Source organism: Panthera uncia (assembly GCF_023721935.1).
Source record: "Panthera uncia isolate 11264 chromosome C1 unlocalized genomic scaffold, Puncia_PCG_1.0 HiC_scaffold_4, whole genome shotgun sequence".
Lineage (NCBI taxonomy): Eukaryota > Metazoa > Chordata > Mammalia > Carnivora > Felidae > Panthera > Panthera uncia.
This window is the reverse complement of record NW_026057585.1, coordinates 52,894,793-52,915,444: the sequence shown is the minus strand read 5'-3', so window position 1 is coordinate 52,915,444 and position 20,652 is coordinate 52,894,793. Positions and strand designations below refer to the sequence as shown.

At 38.7% G+C, this 20,652-nt stretch overlaps 1 protein-coding gene across 7 annotated transcripts in view; it reads left to right on the top strand.

Annotated features, from left to right (window-relative positions):
• The first annotated feature begins 9,214 nt into the window (after positions 1 to 9,214).
• Positions 9,215 to 20,652, top strand: part of UBE2U (ubiquitin conjugating enzyme E2 U) — a 59,961-nt gene continuing 48,523 nt past the window's right edge. For 2 of the 7 annotated variants that reach the window (XM_049618542.1, XM_049618544.1), the window contains exons 1-4: positions 9,215 to 9,991; positions 11,735 to 11,816; positions 12,828 to 12,920; positions 17,109 to 17,206. In XM_049618542.1, the coding sequence (XP_049474499.1) occupies positions 9,926 to 9,991; positions 11,735 to 11,816; positions 12,828 to 12,920; positions 17,109 to 17,206 (339 nt within the window). In that variant the 5' untranslated portion in view covers positions 9,215 to 9,925. Of the gene's footprint in view, positions 9,992 to 11,728; positions 11,817 to 12,827; positions 12,921 to 17,108; positions 17,207 to 20,652 lie in introns of those variants that run through there. The other 5 variants (XM_049618546.1, XM_049618543.1, XM_049618541.1 and 2 more) reach the window with 5 other exon arrangements.

Sequence of the window (20,652 nt, the reverse complement as noted above, 5' to 3'; positions counted from 1 at the left end):
CAGGTCTTGGAAGGACCAGCTGTTCTTATGGCCTGGGAAAAAAAAAAGAGCAAGGGGCAGAACTGAAACATGGGCACTTGAAAACATTCTGCTTCGATGTGCTGTATGTCATGTCCTTTTCTCATATTCTCTGGGTCAACACAAATTCTGCAGATGAACGTAACTGTAGGACATGGATGTATCTCACCCTGCTGAGAGGCAGTGCAGCCATACCCTCACAGTCACAGGTAGGGATATAGAATCTCCTTGCAGGGAAGGGGGCAAGTAGTTGGGAACAAGAACACAATCTCCACTCAGCTGAAGCCCTGGGTGGATGAAAGAGCAAACCCACAGCACCAGCACCCTTCTCTCCTCTTGCATTCATGCCAGATGTCACTAATAGATGCTTTTCCAGCAGACTCAGAGTTAGCCTTAAAATTTTCAACATACTGCCCTGGATCTCTGCATTAGAGCAATAGTTGTCAAACCAGCTTATCAAAATTAGGGAGATTCTGAAAATTATAACCTCAGAACCATCCAAGAATGTACCAGAAAAGCTACCTTAAAATCTCTTATAGGGGCACCTGGGTGGCTTAGTTGGTTAAGTGTCTGACTTTGGCTCAGGTCATGATCCCATAGTTTGTGGGTTTGAGCCCCACATCAGGCTCTGTGCTGACAGTTCAGAGCCTGGAGCCTGCTTCAGATTCTGTGTCTCCCTCTCTCTCTGCCCCTCCCCCACTCGTTCTCTCTCTCTCTCTCTCTCTCTCTCAAAAAAAATAATGAACAATGAAAAAATCTCCTATAAATTCCTCAGATACAGCATAAAACACTATCCTTAGCCCTCCTTCATGGGACCTGAATAAAGAGACTGGGAGAATACAGCGCATACTTTTTAAGTGTTCCTGCAAAGGATCTGGATAACCTTGAGTAAGTAAGGGAATGTCAATTTCCTTATCAGTAAAATATTGTAAATGTAGCATAGAGGTTAGGAGTAAAGGTTCTGATGTCATACTGCCTGAGCTTAAATCTCTCTTTCACCCCTTGGTAACCATGCAAATTGAGACAAGTTTCTGAACTGATATTTATTCATCTGTGAAAGTATCTGCTTCCTAGGATTGAAGCTAATTAACCTAAATGAGCTAATTTATGTAAGCTGCAGAGAAGTGCACCTGACACAAAGTTATCAAAAAATAAAGTCTAGATAATTTTATAATTTTTCTAGGGTATCTGTCTTTCAGACTTGCTACAAGCATTTAATGAGAATGTATTTAAATACTTTAAGAATTGTCTGGCACATAGTAGATGCCCAGAAAGTGGTAACGTTGCTATTATTCAATGTGTTTTAAACAACTTTTATAAAAAGATACATTATTTTCTAATGTGGTAAGATATTTAGAGCTCAAAGTATTCCACCTAATTATTCATGCACATGCTATATATAATGTAGAACACCCAGGATTAGTGCCAATGAGGTGGGGGTGGGATTAGCCCTTCAATAATTTCCATCATTTCCCCTCAAAACGGCCCTAATAAACATACACTAAGTAAAAACAGCTTCGAGACACATCCCTAGACCATCCCTATACCATATGTCATCCCTCATACCTCCAAGCTGATTGCCACCTCAAAGCTTCTCCCGTGTTGAAATTCTGGAATCATCCCTGGGGCCAACTAAGAGCACCATGAAGAGGTATATTAAACCAATATATGTGAAGGAAGCCCAGAATAATTACATCTTTTAAGCAGTTCCCTACCCCTACACACACACACACACACACACACACACAGTCACAGTTGTATTAGATAATATTATATGTGGTATCTCTCAACAATTGGTGTTCTCATGTGGAGAATGAAATAAAGGGAGACCTGATCCTCCTAAAACATTTGAGCATATGTAAAGTGCTGCATTCCTTCATTATAGACCCAAATCCCCTCCTAATGGAATTCTGGGCACTACGTTTTAGAACTTGGATTATGGGGTTTGGGCACCAGCCTGCCAGGGAAAACAAGTTCGGTTCCTTTAAACACCAAGTTCCAAAACAAATAAACAGCTGTTATCAAGTTGTCGATGTAATTCCCACCCTGAAAATGTCCTCGATGCCCAGGGTAGGGTGACCTAGCTGTGCCAGTTTGCCAGGAATTATCCCTGTTTTAGCACTGAAAGTCCTTTTTCCGAAGAGAACCCCTATGCCCAGGCAAACCTGGCCTTTTGGTCATCCTTTCTGAAGCAAAGAATATAAAATCAAAGCCAGCATGTATTGGTTCTGAGCTCCTCTCTGTTAGGTAGACACAAATTCAGATATGAATAGTGATCAAGGGGCCCCTGCATCTTGGGTACCTTACGGGGAGAGAGACTAAATTATTCTATAATTAACGCAGTTCTGAAATTTGAAAGGGCCTGCAACTTCCAACTTTACAAAGGGGAATGAAGCATTTCTTTGAGCTTAGACGTTTATAAGCTAAAATAAAATTTTTAAATGAGAAATTTTAGGAATTTAAGTCGCTGAACTATGCTGCCCACCTCTTTCTTCCTGTTTGATCTTTGAAGATTAGCATTCAGTATTTTTCATGACATTTATATTGGGGAAGGAATATAAGATTATTAAAAGCAGAGAAACTCAATATTGGGAACGCACATCAAAAGGTCTTCAAGACAAAGAAGGGATCATATGATTTGAAACCAGAGTTACTAGAAGCATGTGCGCTGCAGTTCATTTTCTAGTTAACAGCGTAACATACGTCAAAATATGATTTAAACCACTTCTCACAGCTGAGCTGACATTTGGCAATCCTCAGCCTTTTTTTGTTCTTGAGGATGGGGGTTCAAATCCAAACGAGGTTAACACTTTGTACTGGGACATATTCCTGGTGGATGAGGAAAGCAGTTTTTTAGTTTCCGTAAAATGAAAACATCTGTTGGCCAAGTCCTGCGGGAAAGATTTGTTTTTAAAAAGAGGGGGAGGGGACACTTGGCTGTTAAAGCCGAAGGTGGCCTCAGTAACTTTGCAAATGTTAAATAATTACATTGCTCATTGCTTTGCTCACCTAGGATGTGAAAGTTTGTATATGAGCCTTGGTTCGGTTTTCATTTTTCAGATACCACACCCATTTTATCCCCTAGCCCTCTAAAGCCATATGTTAATGTCTATCAACTGGTTTCAAGTTCTTTTTACACTAAATCAGGATAAACCCAACTCAGTAAGTGACTGACCTTTTGCCACATAACTTGTCTTGGTCAGTAACTGTACGCTCTGGATAAGTTGTATTAGTTAGCCATTACTGTGTAACAAAATACCACAGGCTTAATATTTGAAAACAATGCCCATTTATTAGCCCACTGTCCTGTTGGTCCGATCTGGGCATGGCATGATGGAATCCCCTGTTCAGGGTCTCACAAAGTGTTAGCCAAGTTGAATTCTGATCTGGAGTTCAGGTTCTCTTCTAAGGTCATGTGTTTGTGGCAGGGTTCAGTAGCTTCTGGTTGTAGTACTGAAGCCCTGATTCTCTTACTGGATGTTAGCCAGAGGCCACTCTCAGCTTCTAGAGGCTGCCCACATTCCTTGCCACATAGCTCCCTTAATTTTCAAAAGTAGCAAAAGGGAATCTCCCTCACAATGACTCCTTCTCACACTTTCAGTTACTGATTTCAGGAAGAGTCCAGTCTCTTTTAAGGGCTCACCTGATTAGGTCAGGCTCACCCATTCTTAAAATCAACTGCGCCATTTAACTTAATTGCAAGAGTAAAATACATCATATTCATAGTCCTAAGGAGTGTGCAGTGGGTGGAGATCTTGAAGGTCATCTTAGAATTCTGCCAACCATAAGAAATGTAATGCAACTTTTCTCCTTTCAATCCTCTAGGCCTACTTTCAAGGGGAAAGACTGAAAGAGAAAGCCCCCCCAAAAAAAGTGTATAGTAGGACTTAATAAAATCTATTTTCCACTTAAATTTTCAAAAGTAATAAGTTAATGTAAAAATAATTATTTTGTAGTTCGTATTTTTTTTTTTTTTTTTTTTTTTGGAGCTGCATGCAGAGTGCTACATATTTGTAAGTTCCGGGAATTAAGGCTCAGTCAGTTAAGGGACCAACTCTTGGTTTTGGCTCAGGTCATGATCTCACAGTTCTTGGGATAGAGCCCTGTGTCCGGCTTCACGCTCACAGCATAGAGCCTGCTTGGGGTTCTCTTTCTCCCTCTCTCTACCCCCCCTCTTTCTTTCTCTCTTTCTCAAAATAAATAAATAAACATTTAAAAAAGTTACAGAAGTCAGACTGAGTTCTTAATGAATTTATAATCTAAAAGAAAAGACAGAGTACACATTTAGCTAACAGATTTATATTGGGCCTTTATTACATACCAGACATTATTTTATTATATAGCAATGGTCCAGCTTTCTTGGGTTACATTTTAGTGGAGGAAAACTCAGAAAGCAAACGAGTAGAAATTCAGCTGGAAAATTGCTTAACCGACTGAGCCACCCAGGTGCCCCAAAAGTAGCAATAATTTTTGAAAGAAGCCCAGAGAGCTCACTTGGTAGAACATGAAACATTTGTGAGGCAGGGTAGCCTAGTGGTCAAAAGCATGGACTCCAGAGGTAGATACCCTGGGGTTGCATCCTGGCTGCTGCATTCCAGCTGTGTGACTGTGTATCTCCCTCATCTGTAAAAATTGGAATCAAAATAGTACCTACCTTACAGAGTCATTTCTGAGGATGAAATGAATTACCATGAAACACGTAGAACCCTGTGCCCAGCCCACCGTCAGCATAGGTGTTGACTATCACTCAACCCCAGCCAGTGACTGAGCGCTCAGCAGGCATTAACTGCTTTCAACCCTCACAATGATTCTGAGAAGTAGCTATTATTACTGGCTGGATACTACAGGTGAGGAAATGCAGGTACAGGGAGGGAGGCTAAGTGACTTTTTCAAGGCTATGCCACTACTAAAACATAGGTATCTTGGGATATAACCCAGGTCTGTCTCGAGAGCACACATTACCCAGACTTACTAATAAACTTAGACAGTGGAGGGGCGCCTGGGTGGCTCATTCAGTTGGGTGTCTAACTCTTGATTTCTGCTCAAGTCATGATCTCACGGTTCATGACTCTCTGGCCATCCCCTGCTTGAGTGTTCTCTCTCTCTCTCTCTCTCTCTGTCTCTCTCTCCCAAAATAAATCAATAGACCTAAACAAAAAGACAGTGGAAGGACTACAGATGGGATTTATTTTCCTGATTGTGTTGGTTTATCTAAAATACAAACACCCATGGGGCGCCTGGGTGGCTTGGTCGGTTGAGCGTCCGACTTCAGCTCAGGTCATGATCTCATGGTCCGTGAGTTCGAGCCCCGCGTCGGGCTCTGTGCTGACAGCTCAGAGCCTGGAGCCTGTTTCGGATTCTGTGTCTCCCTCTCTCTCTGCCCCTCCCCTGTTCATGCTCTGTCTCTCTCTGTCTCAAAAATAAACGTTTAAAAAATTTTTTTAAATAAATAAATAAATAAATAAAATACAAACACCCACAACAATACATCTGATGAACAAGGCAGAAAAGAACATGGCTTAGGAGAAGTGGCAAGGACATAACATCAGTGCTATCATGTGTGGGGAAATTTTATTAAAACATATGCTATAATAAATGGAAGGTGAGTCTATACAGAGAAAAATATTTTCAGATGGACCTCTACTTCGAAGTTTGCAATTTTAAGAGACTCAGATATTCGTACAGCTGATGTTACTAGTTTCCAGCTCCTGCTGCTATTAATGCGAGACCAAACCTAGCCAGTCGTTACCCACATGCTCAATGCTTGCACACGTATGCATACACATCACACTCCTACCCCTTACCAAAGCCCCAGTTCTGCTTATCAGCTCAGGAGCCTCTGTAACCAGAGCTTGTCTCCCATCCACACAGGAGCTAAGGGAATTATAACAAGCAAACAAGTAGAAATTCAGCTGGAATTGGACAGCCAGCTTGATGGCTTGATGGACAGCCAGCAAGTACAACTGTGATCCCTTTTACTTAGTACCTCCAAATCCAATAGGGCCAAGCCTCCAGAGGCCGACTGGCAGGAAGCTCTATATTTCTTAGCATTTTCATTCCCAAAACAGTTCCAGGAGTTCTAACCTGTTTGTCCTTTGAGGCCCACTGGTTGGGGACCCTTCTAAGTACCTATGCCTTCCTCTTGGTGCCCTGGGGATTGCGTTTACAATCTATGTCCTGCCTGCAGCTCTCTAGCCCCTCTGCTCCGTGGGCTCCTGCTGTCACTGATTCTTCTGCTCCATTGTCTACCTTGTCTCTATACTCCCAACTTGAACCTGCTATGTTCCCATGGGGCTAGACAAACTCCCCTAAATCACCCACCGCCCACCCCCCATCTTTGCAAACCTCGTCTTCTGCTTACATCTGGTCCTGTCATGAAAGGGTCACTCTCCTGCCCACCCCACCCCCCAATTTTTTATCTGCTAAGTTCAACTCAATCAGCAGAAAGTGTTGCGCCCCTGAGCCAGGTGCTTGGTGCTGGGAATTCAGTGATGAATAAACAGGTCTCCATGCCCTTAGGAATTTACATTCTGTGAGGAAGAAAAAGCCAGAAAGAGATCATTTCAAAATAATGTGGTAACAATCCACAAAGATATGCCCAGGTTAAATGAGAACATAACCCATCATGGTGGTTTAGGAAGAGTCTGAGAAGGAATTGATGTCTTTCAGCGATCTGTAAGAGCTGGTTAGCCAGATAAAGAAGAGGAGGAAAGTCCAGGTAGAGAGCCTAGGCAAGGTGATACAGGGAAAAGACAAGCAGTTCAGTGCTGCTGTTTCAAATATGAAGCAGAATGGGCATCAATAAAGGAAAGGTCAATAGGAAAAATATCATGGAAGTTTTGCAGTGCCATGTAAAGAAGCTTGGATTTAATTCTATAGTGCATGGTCTCTTAAGCTTTTTACATCACAGGTGATTATTAAAATTAATGAATTCCCTGACCCTGTTCTACAAAAAAAAAAAAAGCCTATGTGCACACACATACAGATATACAGGCAAATACAAGGTGGCCCACAATTACAGCCCCCAGATCTATACCCTTAGAAGTCAATCCACATTTAAAACCCCGAAAATGGAGGTAGGCAGGGTAAGCTGGGCTGGTGAAGGGAATCTTTTGCAGTATTTTAAACAGAGAATTACATGATCACATGTTAGTTTTACATACATTACTGTGAGGTATCATGACACACAAGTCTAGAGGCAGAGAGTATAGTATAAAGATGCTCTGTGTTCTAGCAAGAATAACAAGGCTGTGAACTTGGGTACTGGTAATAAGGCTCGAGAAGAAGCTAGAAAAGCAGCGGGTCTGGTTGAGTACTTGAAGGTGAGTCATGAGGAAGAGAAGTCAGAGGGGAACTTCAGATTTCCAGCTTGAGAAACTGGATGAACAAAATGGAATAGGAGGCTAGTGAAGAGGAGGAAAGGTATTTAGTTCATTTTTGGACATTTTGAATCTGAAATGTCTTTGAAACAGCTGGCTGAGAACCAGACAATTGAGTACACGATGCTGAAGTTCTAAGAAGGAGAAATCAAGGCTAGTAATATCAACTTTAGGGGTCATATGAGAATCTACCAACTTGATTCTCATTGCATTGAAGTTACCCATATAAATACCGATTTCTAAAAATTCAGAACAAAGAATGTTTTAATTTTACCTTTTCCTTTTACCTTAACATAATTTTCCCTAGAACAAAATTGTAAAGAAAAGACAAAGGATTATGCAATTACTATCACAGTGTTCCCCTACAGGGTCAAAGGAGCCACAGAACCACCATATCATCAAGAAATCTAGCTAAACCCTCAAATTGGGTATACTCTCTTCTCACTGAAATGTCCTGTCTTCACTTTCACTCTACATTCACAGTTCTATAAGGTCCAAGTTAAAATCTATTGGATATAAAAGGTAGCCAAAAAAGTTCGATCTTAGATCCTACTTGATATTTTAATAGGAAAAATTCTTTTATAATCAGTTTTATGTAACAGAATAAAATCATTTTATTGTGCTACAATGTTAGTAAAATTAATACATTGCTGGGAATCTTTAAGCTATCGTACCTGAACATGAAATTGACCATGGGAGCCTTCTAAACTGTCTTCCCCACAATCCATTCTCCACAAAGCAGCCAGAGAAATTTTGTAAATGGAAATCAGAGCATGACTCTCTTTGGCTTAAACCATTGAATGGATCCCCATGGCTGTTCAAATAAAACCCAAACCTCCCATCATGTAGGGAAGGCCCCACCCTAATTATATCTCCCTCTACTCTCTCTAGCTCTCCCTGGTTCCTTTTTTAAGCCTAGCTTTTCCCTGACTATAACTACTGTGCTTTCATCTTCCTGGAAGTATCTGCCCTCAGTTGCATAAAGCTGGATCCTTTTCATCTTATCTTTCAGGTATCATCTCAAAAACCACTCCTGACAGAGGCCTTCCTTGACCACATCTAACCCTTAACTACCTACTGCACTCTCTGTCACATTACTCTTTTACTGTCTAGCCAGCACTTACTGCGATCTGAAATTATGATTTTTGTTTTGTATACTTGTTTTGTTTTTGTGTACTTTATTGTATCCTGGAGCCATAAAGCATAAAGGAGACATAAAGGCAGTCACTTCATTTGAATTGTTTTCATGGCACATAAGAAGTCCTTAATGTTTGTGGAATGCATGAACTAATTTAACTGATAGCCAGTTTCTGTAAAATTAGCTAAATAACTAGCTAACCAGAAGGTACTCTGAACAATGATGTCAACTTCTGTAGTCGGCACTGGCAAGCGAGCACCTTTCAGTAGCTCACAGTCTGCGGTAGAAGACGACAGTTGTTGTCTGTTGAGCAGTTGTGATCCAGTGTGATAAATGCTAACGAGGAGGTAAACATAGGGTCCTCTAGGATCACAAAAGAAAGATTCCATGAGGGCGAAGTTAAATCTGAACGACGAGTTAAGGAAAAGTGGTGGGGGAAAAGGGTGGAAGGAATGTGGTAAATGTCTAGATAGAAGGCAAAGTAGTGCAAAACCCTGTGGCACAAGATGGGAACCTGATACATTTGAAATACTTCCTTGTTCCCGGAGCATCCTCCTAAGGCAACTGTCGGGTTTGACGACATAGTAATATTTGTAACGTACTATGAATGATAGCTTGCCATATACGTTATGATTAATAAGCTCAGACTTGTATGTAGTGATTACTTATTACCAGACAGTTTCTGATATTCAAAGAAGAGTGAAAGCATTTCAGAAAAGGACTGCGAGTGAAGGCTTCTGAAAGATCCTGGGACTTTACCCCACCCTCTACACTAATTGGGTACAGTCCACCGAGTTGGCGTGGGGGGCGGGGGTTGTTGTCTTGACAACAGATCTCATTGGCCTGTCAAAGTGAAACTGTTGGACGATTGGCTGCGAAGCTTTCCAGAGGCCTGCCCCGGTCGCTGATTGGATGAGGGGCAGCCAAACTCCCCCCACTCCTTTCCCGCAGGGTTCTGTTGCTCGGCAACCGATTTGCGACCTCCAGCGAAGCGGGCACCCATTTACACCTGTGAAACGTAAACTACCCGACTAACGAGGGCCCCACGCTGCTCTGAGCTTACACCTCTCCCGCTCGCCGCCGCACGGAAGACACGGGTTGTGCCAGGTGCTCATCCAAGTTTGCCTTGAGACCAGGCTGTGGGCTGGCACGGCGGTCGCACACCGCAGTTGAGCACGTGCCCGGTTTCCTTCTTGAAGTCAGAGGAGAAAAAAAAGTCACTGTTCTATGTCCAATTTAGAGCCACTTCTGTTGGGAGGACACAGCGTTCTGGGGCTCTAGAAAACAAGATTTATGTCGGAGTGGGAGAGTGACCGGTAATCTCAGACATCTGTCTCAGAGTGCAGCCTAGGAGTGTGGGGACAAGTGCCAGGCCCTTTGCTGCCTTATCATGCACCGCAGGGCTTACTTCTTGCTGGAAAGAGACTTCCAAGAGTTGAAGGAGAACAATTTTAAGGTAAGTACCGGGAACCTGGAGGGATGGGTTTCGTTGGGGTACAAATTTTTAAAAATCATTTTGATCCGTGTTTATTCTAGAAGGCATAATTTAGTTAAACCTAATTTGCCACTGCAGCATTGTTATTTAATGAGTTGATTGCACTGTTACACTATAATAATAACAATTATTATTACTTCATAATAACAGTTCACAATATTGAGCATATTATGCTAAGTAATTTATGCGTATTTAAGCCCTGAATAGCAAGTAGTAATTAGTAGGTGCAGGGCTGTGGCTCATTAATTACAATATCATAAAATAAGTAGTGTTGGGGTGCCTGGGTGGCTCAGTTGGTTAAGTGTCTGAGTCTTGATTTTGGCTCAGGTCATGATCTCACTGTTCCGTGGGTTCGAGCACCATATCTAGCTCTGCTCTGGCGGTGTGGAGCCTGCTTGAGATTCTCTCTCTCTCTTTCTCTCTCTGCCCCGCCCCTTCTAAGATAAATAAGTAAACTTTTTTTTTTAAGTAGTGTTTTGTTTTACCTACATTAAATAGAAACCTAAGTCTTAGAAAGGTTCAGTAAATATTTGGCCCCAGGATTCTATCATAGGGTTTTCTGATTCCAAACGCCTTGCTCTTAAGTCTTAAGTTCTACTAATCACTGTCTAGTGCACTTTTCACCAACTGCTATCATAATGCACGAGTGCCTTTCCTTTATAATTTTAACACAGAGGAAGGCTTTGCCCTGAGTGCCACCACAGTGAGGTCCATAGGTGCCACAGGCTGATGTATCACTTATGGTATGGAGAATTAAAAATGGAAGGGGGGGGGAGGGGGTACTTAAGAGAAAGAATGGAAAGAAAGCCACCTTAGAGGGAATGCACAGAGGGCTACCAACAGTTGCTCCAGGTGTAGTTAAGTGGTTTTTTTCTGTTTCGACCCCTGCTATAGAAGTGTTGTCTTCGCTTGCAGATGTTAGAACAATTATTGAGTCCAACAACAAACATCCCGGATGCACAAACCTAACATTTGATGTTGTTTCTGCTCTACCTGAACTTTGTAGTTCTCTGGTAAAAGAGAATTTGATGAAGGGAGAAGTGATATGTAAATATAGATAATGGAGAAAATGGAAATATTATAATGTTTATCCAAACTAGCATTTAACATACTTAATAACGATGTGGTTGCTCAGAAATGTTTGTCAACTATATTTAAGTATTCCTCAGCATAAGTGATAAAGTTTTGCATGAAATACATTCTTGTCCATCCATTGGGACAGTACTCATACTGTCATTTCATATACTCAAGTATATGAAAATTTTATTTTTATATACAAGCATAATTTTGGAATTGTGTTTTTCTTAATGAAAATTTTTTACTTCATTCCTTCAATAGAGCATCCATATAGTTTTTTAAAGCTCTGAAGAAATTCCTGTTTTCCAACTCTTTCCTTCTTTTCTATTTGAAATCTTAAATTAGCTATTGATTTATATAAGCCACACATCTCAATCTTGACTTTGTAGTCCCGCTTGCAATTTCCATGCTTATGATTTATTTTAAATTTACTATTGTGTGTATTTCTTGGAATCTACCTTAACTTCTGTGTAATAAGACAATATCTAGCATCTCCCCAAATCAACAAATAAATAAATTTATCAGGAAAAGAAAATGTGGAGTTTTTGGAATTCATTGTAATTTGATATCTGATCTTCAAAGCTGTGATATTTAATCTTCCACTTTGCTTTGTTTTTTAAATTAAAGGGTATTACTGCCTTTCCTGTAAGTGAAGATCTGATGGAATGGGGAGCTAGTATTCAAGGTCTACAGAATACAGTTTGGCAAGGTTTGTGTTTTCAAAACTAATTTGCTTTTTAAAAGTCTTTATGCCATTATCAGCCTATTTTCTTTCATGTATATAATAAGGTTATAATATACAAATTCTCTAAAATTTTAAAAGTATTCACGTGTTATTTTTTCATTATGTGCCTTAATTTCTTGCCATTTGTCAACATAGATGGAAATTTTAGATTTGAATTTTTCTTTATGCCAAATGTTAATGTTCTTACACTTTTAAGAAGCAGACACAGTAAAGTATATCAATTGGGAATATCATGTAAGCCTTCCATGAAATCAGAGAATAGCTATCAAAATTCCTACTTGCACAGAAATCCCACAATTATCTCTCACTTCTTTCCTCTGTGATTTTCCCCCCAAATTTTCACAAATCAAATTTTTAAGAAGACTGGGCCACTATAAACGTTAATGACCATGCACTTTTTCTTTGTGGTTTAACAAGATAGATTTGTCGAGTGAAGCAGGGGAGAGAAACATAAGTGGATAATTGTAAAAAAAATATAATACCTGATAGTAATGGATTTTGAATGGAATGCTGAGGAGGCAGTGATTAGTTAATTTCACCTTGGAAAGTCAGAAGTGGCTTCCCAGGGAAGTGACACTAGAGTTGAATCCTTAAGAACGGGTAAAAGTTTGTCAGGTTTAGAAGGAGAGGAAGGAAATTCAGTCTGAGTGAACAGCATGGCAAAAGCTTATCAACAAGAAATGGTTCTGGAACAGTGAGTTCAGTAAATATGAGCAATACAGTGCAGGAGGCAGGTGTTAAGGGATGGAGTCAGTGGGCAAAAAGGGTTGATGGGAAGCAGGCTGAAAACACAGTGGGATTAGATTGTGCAGAGTGTGTTATACTGTGTAGGGGAGTCTACATACACTGTGATCCAATTTACTTATAAATAAAAATCCAGGGACCTTGAGGAGGCTAACGTGTAGAGAAACTTCAGGTTTCAGGTAATCAGTGCCACATGACACTTCTGTAAAAATGTTTGTGTCTTTATCATAGGATTATTCTTCCAACTGACAATAAATTTTACATCGGAGTACAATTTGGTCCCTCCAGTTGTGAAATTCTTAACAATTCCTTTTCATCCAAATGGTAAGGACCAAATGAGATTTCTTCATTGGGGCTCTGTCCCTATTGTCCTTGTTCCTCATAAGTGTTTAAGAATGTTTCTTTTTAACAGCTTTGTTATGGTTATATTAGTAAGCATGCTTATTGGGTAAAATATGCAAAGGCACGATAAAATTATCAACTTGAATCCTAACTCACAGAGCTATTGCTCTCAACACTTAAATTTATTTTCTTTTTACTATGTATGTATTTTTTCTACATAGTTGAAATATTACATATGAAGTTTTTAAAATGACATGTTTATTTCTGCATTATTAAACATTCTTCAAAGGTCATTTTTGATGACCAAATGATAACTATTCTTGTTTTGTTCAATATTCTCATTGCGTCTAATTTTTTTATCATAAAAAATGATGCACTGACAAATTAACATTTTAGAAAGGAATTAGTTAGAATGCTGTTCAAGTTATATACGAAGTGAATTCCTGATATATCAAAAATCTAAAAGTTTTACATACTAAAAAGAAGAAAATCTAATAGAAATTTTTATCAGCTTGATGAGGAAGGCCTTTTCAAATATGATAAAACCTAGAATCCATGAAAAAAGCATGGTACATTAAACTATATAAACTTTTTAAAACTTCTCTATGTCCAACAATATTATAAACAGAGACGAAACACATGACTTTTGCAAACCAAGGGAAAATATTTGCAATGAGAACAGAATATCTACAACATATAAAGAGCACTTAAGAATCAGTAAGAAAAATTAAAGCAATAGAAAAATGGGCAAAAGTTATAAACAAACACTTTATAGAAGAAACATAACAAAAATAAACACAAAAAGATGTTCAGCCACACTAGTAAGAAAATAAATGCATATTAAGACAAAAATTATGATTCATTGCTTATGTTTACAAAATGTTAAAAATCTACACAATTTTAGTAGGGGTAGGCAAACATGGGCTCTGACATAATGATGACCTTAGTGTGACCTATGTGGGAAGTAGTTTGACAGTTTCTAATCAGCAATAAAGGGCAAACAGCCCTAAATCCATGTAATACCATATTTATAAATGATTCCATAGAAATAGTAGCACAAGTGTGGAAGAGTATGTTTAATATTTAAAGATGTTTGTTTCCAATAACAATGTTGGAAACAGTAAAAAGGGAGATAAACACCAGTGTCCATTGATATTGGAATTTTTAAATAAAATATCTTACAGCTATATACATAACAAGGAAGATATATAAAAGCAAGACTTTTTGGTCATTGCTATATTCCAAGAATATTCACTACTTGGCATATATCTGGTGTTCAAATATTTTTAAATAAATATGTCCAGTGACACCTGGGTGGGTCAGTCGGTTAAGCATCCGAGTCTTGATTTTGGCTCAAGTTATGATCTTGCACTTGTGAGACTGAACCTCACATCAGGCTCTGTGCTGACGGTGCGGAGCCTGCTTGGAATTCTGTCTCTCTCTGCCCCTCTCCTGCTCTCACCTGCAAGAACTCTCTAAACAAACAAACATCAAAAAATAAATAAATAAATAAATATGTCCAGAAATATGTTGATGATTCACTGTTAAATGGAAAAAAAAAAAAAACACACACACACTTCAAAGAATAACATGTAAGATATAATTCCATTTAATGAAAAAACAAAAACCGTACACACACACGCACACATGTGTGTGTATATTTGTATAGCCCAACTAGTAATAATTCTAAAGAGTGGCATTAGTAGGCAAGGGAGTTTTCATATTTTACTTTATATACTTTCATATAATTTTTTCCAAGTACATTATTACTTTGTAATTTTAAAAAATCCCTATTTTTAAGGGATAAAATTAAATTTATGGTACAAAATTCATTGTGTATGTTTTATATTATTTGCTTAAAATAAACACAAATGAAGTTACTGGTTAAATATGGGGTGGGGGGGAGGTGGTCTTCTTAACTCATAGTTACAAACCTTCCATTTCCACAAAGTACAAAGAGCTTCTGTCTCAAGGAGAGAAAGTATAGAACATCTGTGATTGCTGGTCTTTCCCTCCGTCACTACTTGAGTGACTTATCTGTTGGGGAAATAGGAGGAAAAATTGAACACGTGTGGCTCAGCACTTTCTCAACACTTTATTTCCAACCAGCCTTCCCAGAGAATGGGTGCTGTCTCACTTTCTCCAGGCAAGACACGGGCAGGCCTTCAGTTTGGGTGTTAAGTCCAAATCAGGGGGGGCTTTTTGTGGAGCTTGATTAAAGCCATTGATCATGCATTCTCCATTTCGATCTAACCTACAGTAAAGTTGATGTTTCACAGTTAGGCCTATTTCATTATGTATGAACTCGGGAGGAGCAGAGTATTATTTATTAGCCCCCAAATTCCAAAAGATGGCTGTATATAGTTCTAAGTCTTTAGATACATAAAGCCAAGTTGCCTTTCTGGATGCTATTTACACTTCCACCAGTAACTGTATACAAAGTTCTCATTTTATCAGTCTCCAATTCTGGGCATGGAAACTTCAGAGACTTTTTTTTTTTTTTTTTTTTTTTTTTTGCCAATTTTATAAAAATCTCACTTTTTTATTTTAATAAGCACTTCTTTGAATATTTGCGAGTTAAACATTTTTTCATGTCTGTTGATGGTATTTCTTATTTTGCAAATTGTCAGACTTAGCAATGTTTATTACATTGTCTTAGATGTTGCAAATATTTCCCTCTGTCACTAATTTTTAAATTTTGCTTATGCTGGCTCTTTTATATCTGGGATTTAAAAATTTTTATGTAATCATATCTATTAGTCTTGTCCTTTGAGATTTTTGTAATTATCTTTAAACTTATCTGACCCTTTCCCCAAACACAATCAAATCATCATTTTAATATTCTTTTAGTTGTTCTGTAGTCTTATTTGTCATATTTAACTCTATTCTTTCTTTAAAATACCGATTTAGTTAACTGAGGTGACTGAGTGGCTCAGTTGGTTAAGCATCTGACTTTGGCTCAGGTCATAATCTCATGGTTCACAAGTTTGAGCCCCACGTGGGGCTCTGTGCTGACAGCTAGGAGCCTGGAGCCTGCTTTGGATTGTGTCTCCCTGTCTCTCTGCTTCTCCGCCCCCCCCCCACCCCGCCTCTCTCAAAAACAAACATTACAAAAAATTTTGTAATAAAATAAAATACTGATTTAGTTAATTAACTGTGTCAGGGGATATGCTAAGCTCTACGTATCTTTCCAATCTGTATATAACAGAACAAAGCTGGCAGAGAGGTTTTGCTGTCCTTATCATGCAGTATCATTTCTGGATGTAAGGCATTTACTCTGTGACCAGTGGGAAGGGGGAGAACCACAGAGGGCAAAACAGCTTCCTTCAGGAAATATGATGTAGAAGTTGCACACTTTCCTTCTGCTGATATCCCGTGATTACATTTTAGTTACATGGTCGCATCTCACTGGAGGAAAGGCTGGGGAAAATGCGGGCAACCATGTGTTTATCTAAAATCACAGAGAGGGATGGAGATGGGGGCAGGCATAGAGCTTCTTATCACAGACGAAATGGAAGAAAGGAAGAGTAGATACCAGAGGACAATGAGTAGTCTGCACACTTGTTGATTATCTTTTCTTTTGCCGCTGACTCATAATTGCACTTTTAACATACAACAATTGTAACCCATAGTAGGATTTGTTTCTAAAGGTTATCACATTGTTTAATCTCACATCCCACTCCAGGGTTATAATTATTATAGTTTTACAACACGATGTCAAATCCAACAGCTCTCTTTTCACCTTTTCACAATTTTCTTTTCACTTCTTAGCTTTTTATGGCAAGGTTTTTCTATTAGGGTACAAATGTTTCTCTTATTATTTACAAAAGTTTTTAATATGCTAATAAAACGTACTTTATCTTTTGATTCTTTTCAGTGAAGATAGTTTCTTTCATTGTATCCCCCTTTCACACATTAGGAAAGTGAGACCTAGAGAGGTAAAGTTAAATTGCTCAAGGTCACAGAGCTGACAAAGCAGGGGAGTCAATGTTCAGATCTATGTGTATGCTTTTAACAGCTACACTATATCAACTGCCAGTCACATTCACTGAAAATACTTTTCTGCTTTCTCGTTTGCTTTCTGATTTTGCCTGTGATATTTTGATGTTCATAAACTGTAAATAATAATTTTATTATATGTGTCAATATTAATGTATTATTTCAATACAGTAGACCAAAATACTGGTCGGGCCTGTATAGATTTTTTGGACGACCCTGCTAAGTGGAATACAAGCTATACATTGAGCAGCATTCTATTTACCCTCCAGGTAAGAACAGAGTAATACAGTGTTCTCTTTAAATTTGTTTACAAGTTTATTTATTTATTTTGAGAAGTGGGGAGGGTCAGAGAGAGAGAGAATCCCAAGCAGGCTTCACACTGTCAGCTCAGAGCCCAATGTGGGGCTCGATCTCATGACCATGACCACTCCATCTCATGACCATGACCACTCTCAAAATCAAGAGTCAAGTGCTTAACCAACCGAGCCTCCCAGGCACCCCTAATGCTCTCTTTAATACTTTGAACTCTCCCAGTTATTCAAAATATAAGGAATAAGATGTACAATGCATATTTAAATGTTTGAAGGATTTGAGTAAGCTTATGTAAATCAGTAACATTTTTACACCAAGGTTATAAAGTGGGACTTACAAAGATTATTATTTTAAAGTGAAATTGATAGTTAGGTCCCTTTACAATGAGAGAATGCATATTTTATTTAAAAAAAAGAACTGGATGGTTTCAATTCTAGAAATACAGTCTTAAGTTTTCTTTTGGCTTCTAACTGCACTTCATAATATTGGATGTGATCCTTCTTCATTCATGAATCTTGCTTGCTCAGAGAGGTGAATCAAATGGCTAGAACTTAAAATGTTCAGCTTTATCAGCTTGGCTTCTGACAGTGCTAGCGACTTGCTCTTTTATAACTTTCATATCAAACCCAGGGAACAATTAAACCAGGGATTCCCTGCCCCCTCCCCCCCCAGACTGATGCCTGTTTCTGGAATGCCCCCTTGCCTCTTGGATGCATCGTCCTAAGAAGCATGCCTCAGTGTTGTGTTATTTCTGTCCCTCAATGAGCCTCCTTTCTCCTCTGGTGCTAAAATAAATTATTTCAGTGGCACTTGCTTTGACCACCTATAATCCAGCTCAGCGATGTCTTTTCCATGGACCTACTTATATCATTAATAATATCTGAAGATAAACTATTAAATGTTGATTATCTGGAATACTTAGAGAATAAAGTATTCTGGCTTAATTGAATTCTCTCCATCACACAGAATTATAAGAGAAATTCTGTTTCTTATTTTTGAAAAAAAATGTTCTGTGTAGTCATCTTAGTATATACTGAGAAAAATAATCTTTTTGAAGATTAAATGCTCAAGCTTATTCATTCATTCATTCATTCTACAAATATGTACTGAGCATCTACCTGTGTTAGGCCATGTTTGGGAAGAGATATTTGAGCAAACACTGGAAAGAAGTAAGGGAGTGTGATATGCAGGTCTCTGGGATTGATCTTCTGGATTCCTTCACAGTGAGTCACATTCCAATCTCTTCTACCCAAATTAGGATCTGCCTGAAGAATAGTAAAACCAAATGTTCCCAAAATGTAATGAGTGAGGGCAATCCAGAATGAAATGATAGAGAATTTGAATTGCAGACTAATTTAATAAAAGGAAGATTTAGGGCTCTGAGTTCAGGGTGCTTCGTCCTGCCACTTCGCACCTTTGTACCACGGGACAAATTTCTTCACTTCTAAATACCTGAAATTCTCCATCAGTAAAATGGGGCTGTTAGTAACTCCCTTGTATAACTTGTGAGGATTAAATAAATTAACACATGAACTTAGAATCGTGAGTGGTCCAAGAAAAGATCTCAATAAAAGCTAGTTAATATTATGATTGTTCTTACCTTTAACAAAGTGACAGCAAAGTACAGCCAAATATATCATGGAAAGCCAGTAGATGACACAGTTGTTTGTCTTTTTATTTTTCAGATAGATTTATAAAACAAACATGCTCACGTTACAGATCTGTAAGATAGTAGAAAGGAAAAGAAAATTACTGATAGTCATAAAGAAAACCCCTAATCCTGCTGTTATTAACATTTCCCTGTAATGTTTTCTCCTCTGTTTTTGTTTTTTTTTTTTTTGTTTGTTTGAAATCTTTCAGTTCCACATTCACTACAGTGTCAAGCTCAGTTCTGTTGCCTGACAAACAACCCCCTTGTCCTCACACCTGGGCTTCATTCTCTCCCTGATGTACCATGCAGCCCCCTCGTATTATATCTTCATGCTTTTCTTCACTCACAGTGCGTGGTTCAGTTCAGGTTAAAAAGCATTTATAGAGCTCTCAATTCTCAAGTTACAAACTCAAGCAAGTCTTGGACCTTGAGAAGTGCCCAGTCTGGTTTCTGCCTGACAACCCAGTCTCTCCTTCCCTCTTGCTCGGTCTGTCTGGCAAGCGGCTGCTCCCATCAGCAGAGTCAGGGCAAATGAGTCCTCCTTTGGGATACCTTTCCTGACTTTCTTTCATAGGTAGAACTGATGGGTTTGATGTTTGAGGAATTTCTTTTGTCCCCCACCCAGTAAGTAGTACTCTAAACCGATTTCTATCAGGGCACTGTAATACTGTAAAGCACATACTGCTTTCTTATCTGTCTTCTCCTGTTGGACTAGAAGCTCCTCGAGGTCAGGGAACAGGTCCAATTCATCTCTGACTCCCCAGTACCTACCCAGGACAATGCTGATGGTAGGTACTAAGTAACACAAATGGAAGAACGAACCTGAATTGTTGCATTGTTTCAATTATGGTTTATATCTATAAATTACTTGACCTGTTTATTTTTCACTTAATATTTTATCTCAAGTAATTTTCATATTGCTGCAATTAATATTTTAATAGCTATTTAATGGTCCTTTTGAGGTCAGCACTGCCCAGTAGAACTTTCTGCACTGACAGAAATGTCCAGTATCTGCACTGTCTAATACGGTGGGCACTAGTCACATGGCTACTGAGAACTTGAAATGTGGCTGGTGTAACTGAGGAGGACTCAGTTTTTCACTTATTTTATTTAATTTAAATTTCAATAGCCACATATGGCTAGTGCCTACTGTAATGGACAGTACATGGATAGGCCATCATTTCTGAACACTTCCCTTTAAATAACAGATGAGACCTACGTATAATTATCACATTGTCTTTCAAGGGAGTAGCATTTGAAATGTGTTTAAAATATTTTAAAGTCTAACTATACTAATCATTTCCTCCTAAAATTTTTATAATCTCATAAAATATTTTAAGAACACTTGTACTTCAATATATAGTGCAAAGGTAAATACCAACACCTATCCATAAAAGGAATTCCAAATTCATGGGCTTTAACTAATTGAAAATTATAAATTGTACCTACAGTTACAGTTGTTTACCAATGCTTCAGGTTTGTTTTGTACTTATCCTCTGGAAATCTGCTTTATGTTCTTTCATACTATCACAGGGCTGATTTAAAAGTTGGACCTTTATTTTTTTTTTTTTTACTATTTTAACAAGGTGTCTGATTGATACATTTGAGTATATTCCAGTTCTTAAAAATCATTAAGTACATGTAGTAGCTTGTGTACACATTATACGGAAAGGTCTTGGGCACAGTGTCAACGTGAAGACTGTTGAATAAACTTTACCAGATGTGCCTCTGAATAAGATTGCCTCTCCAGCC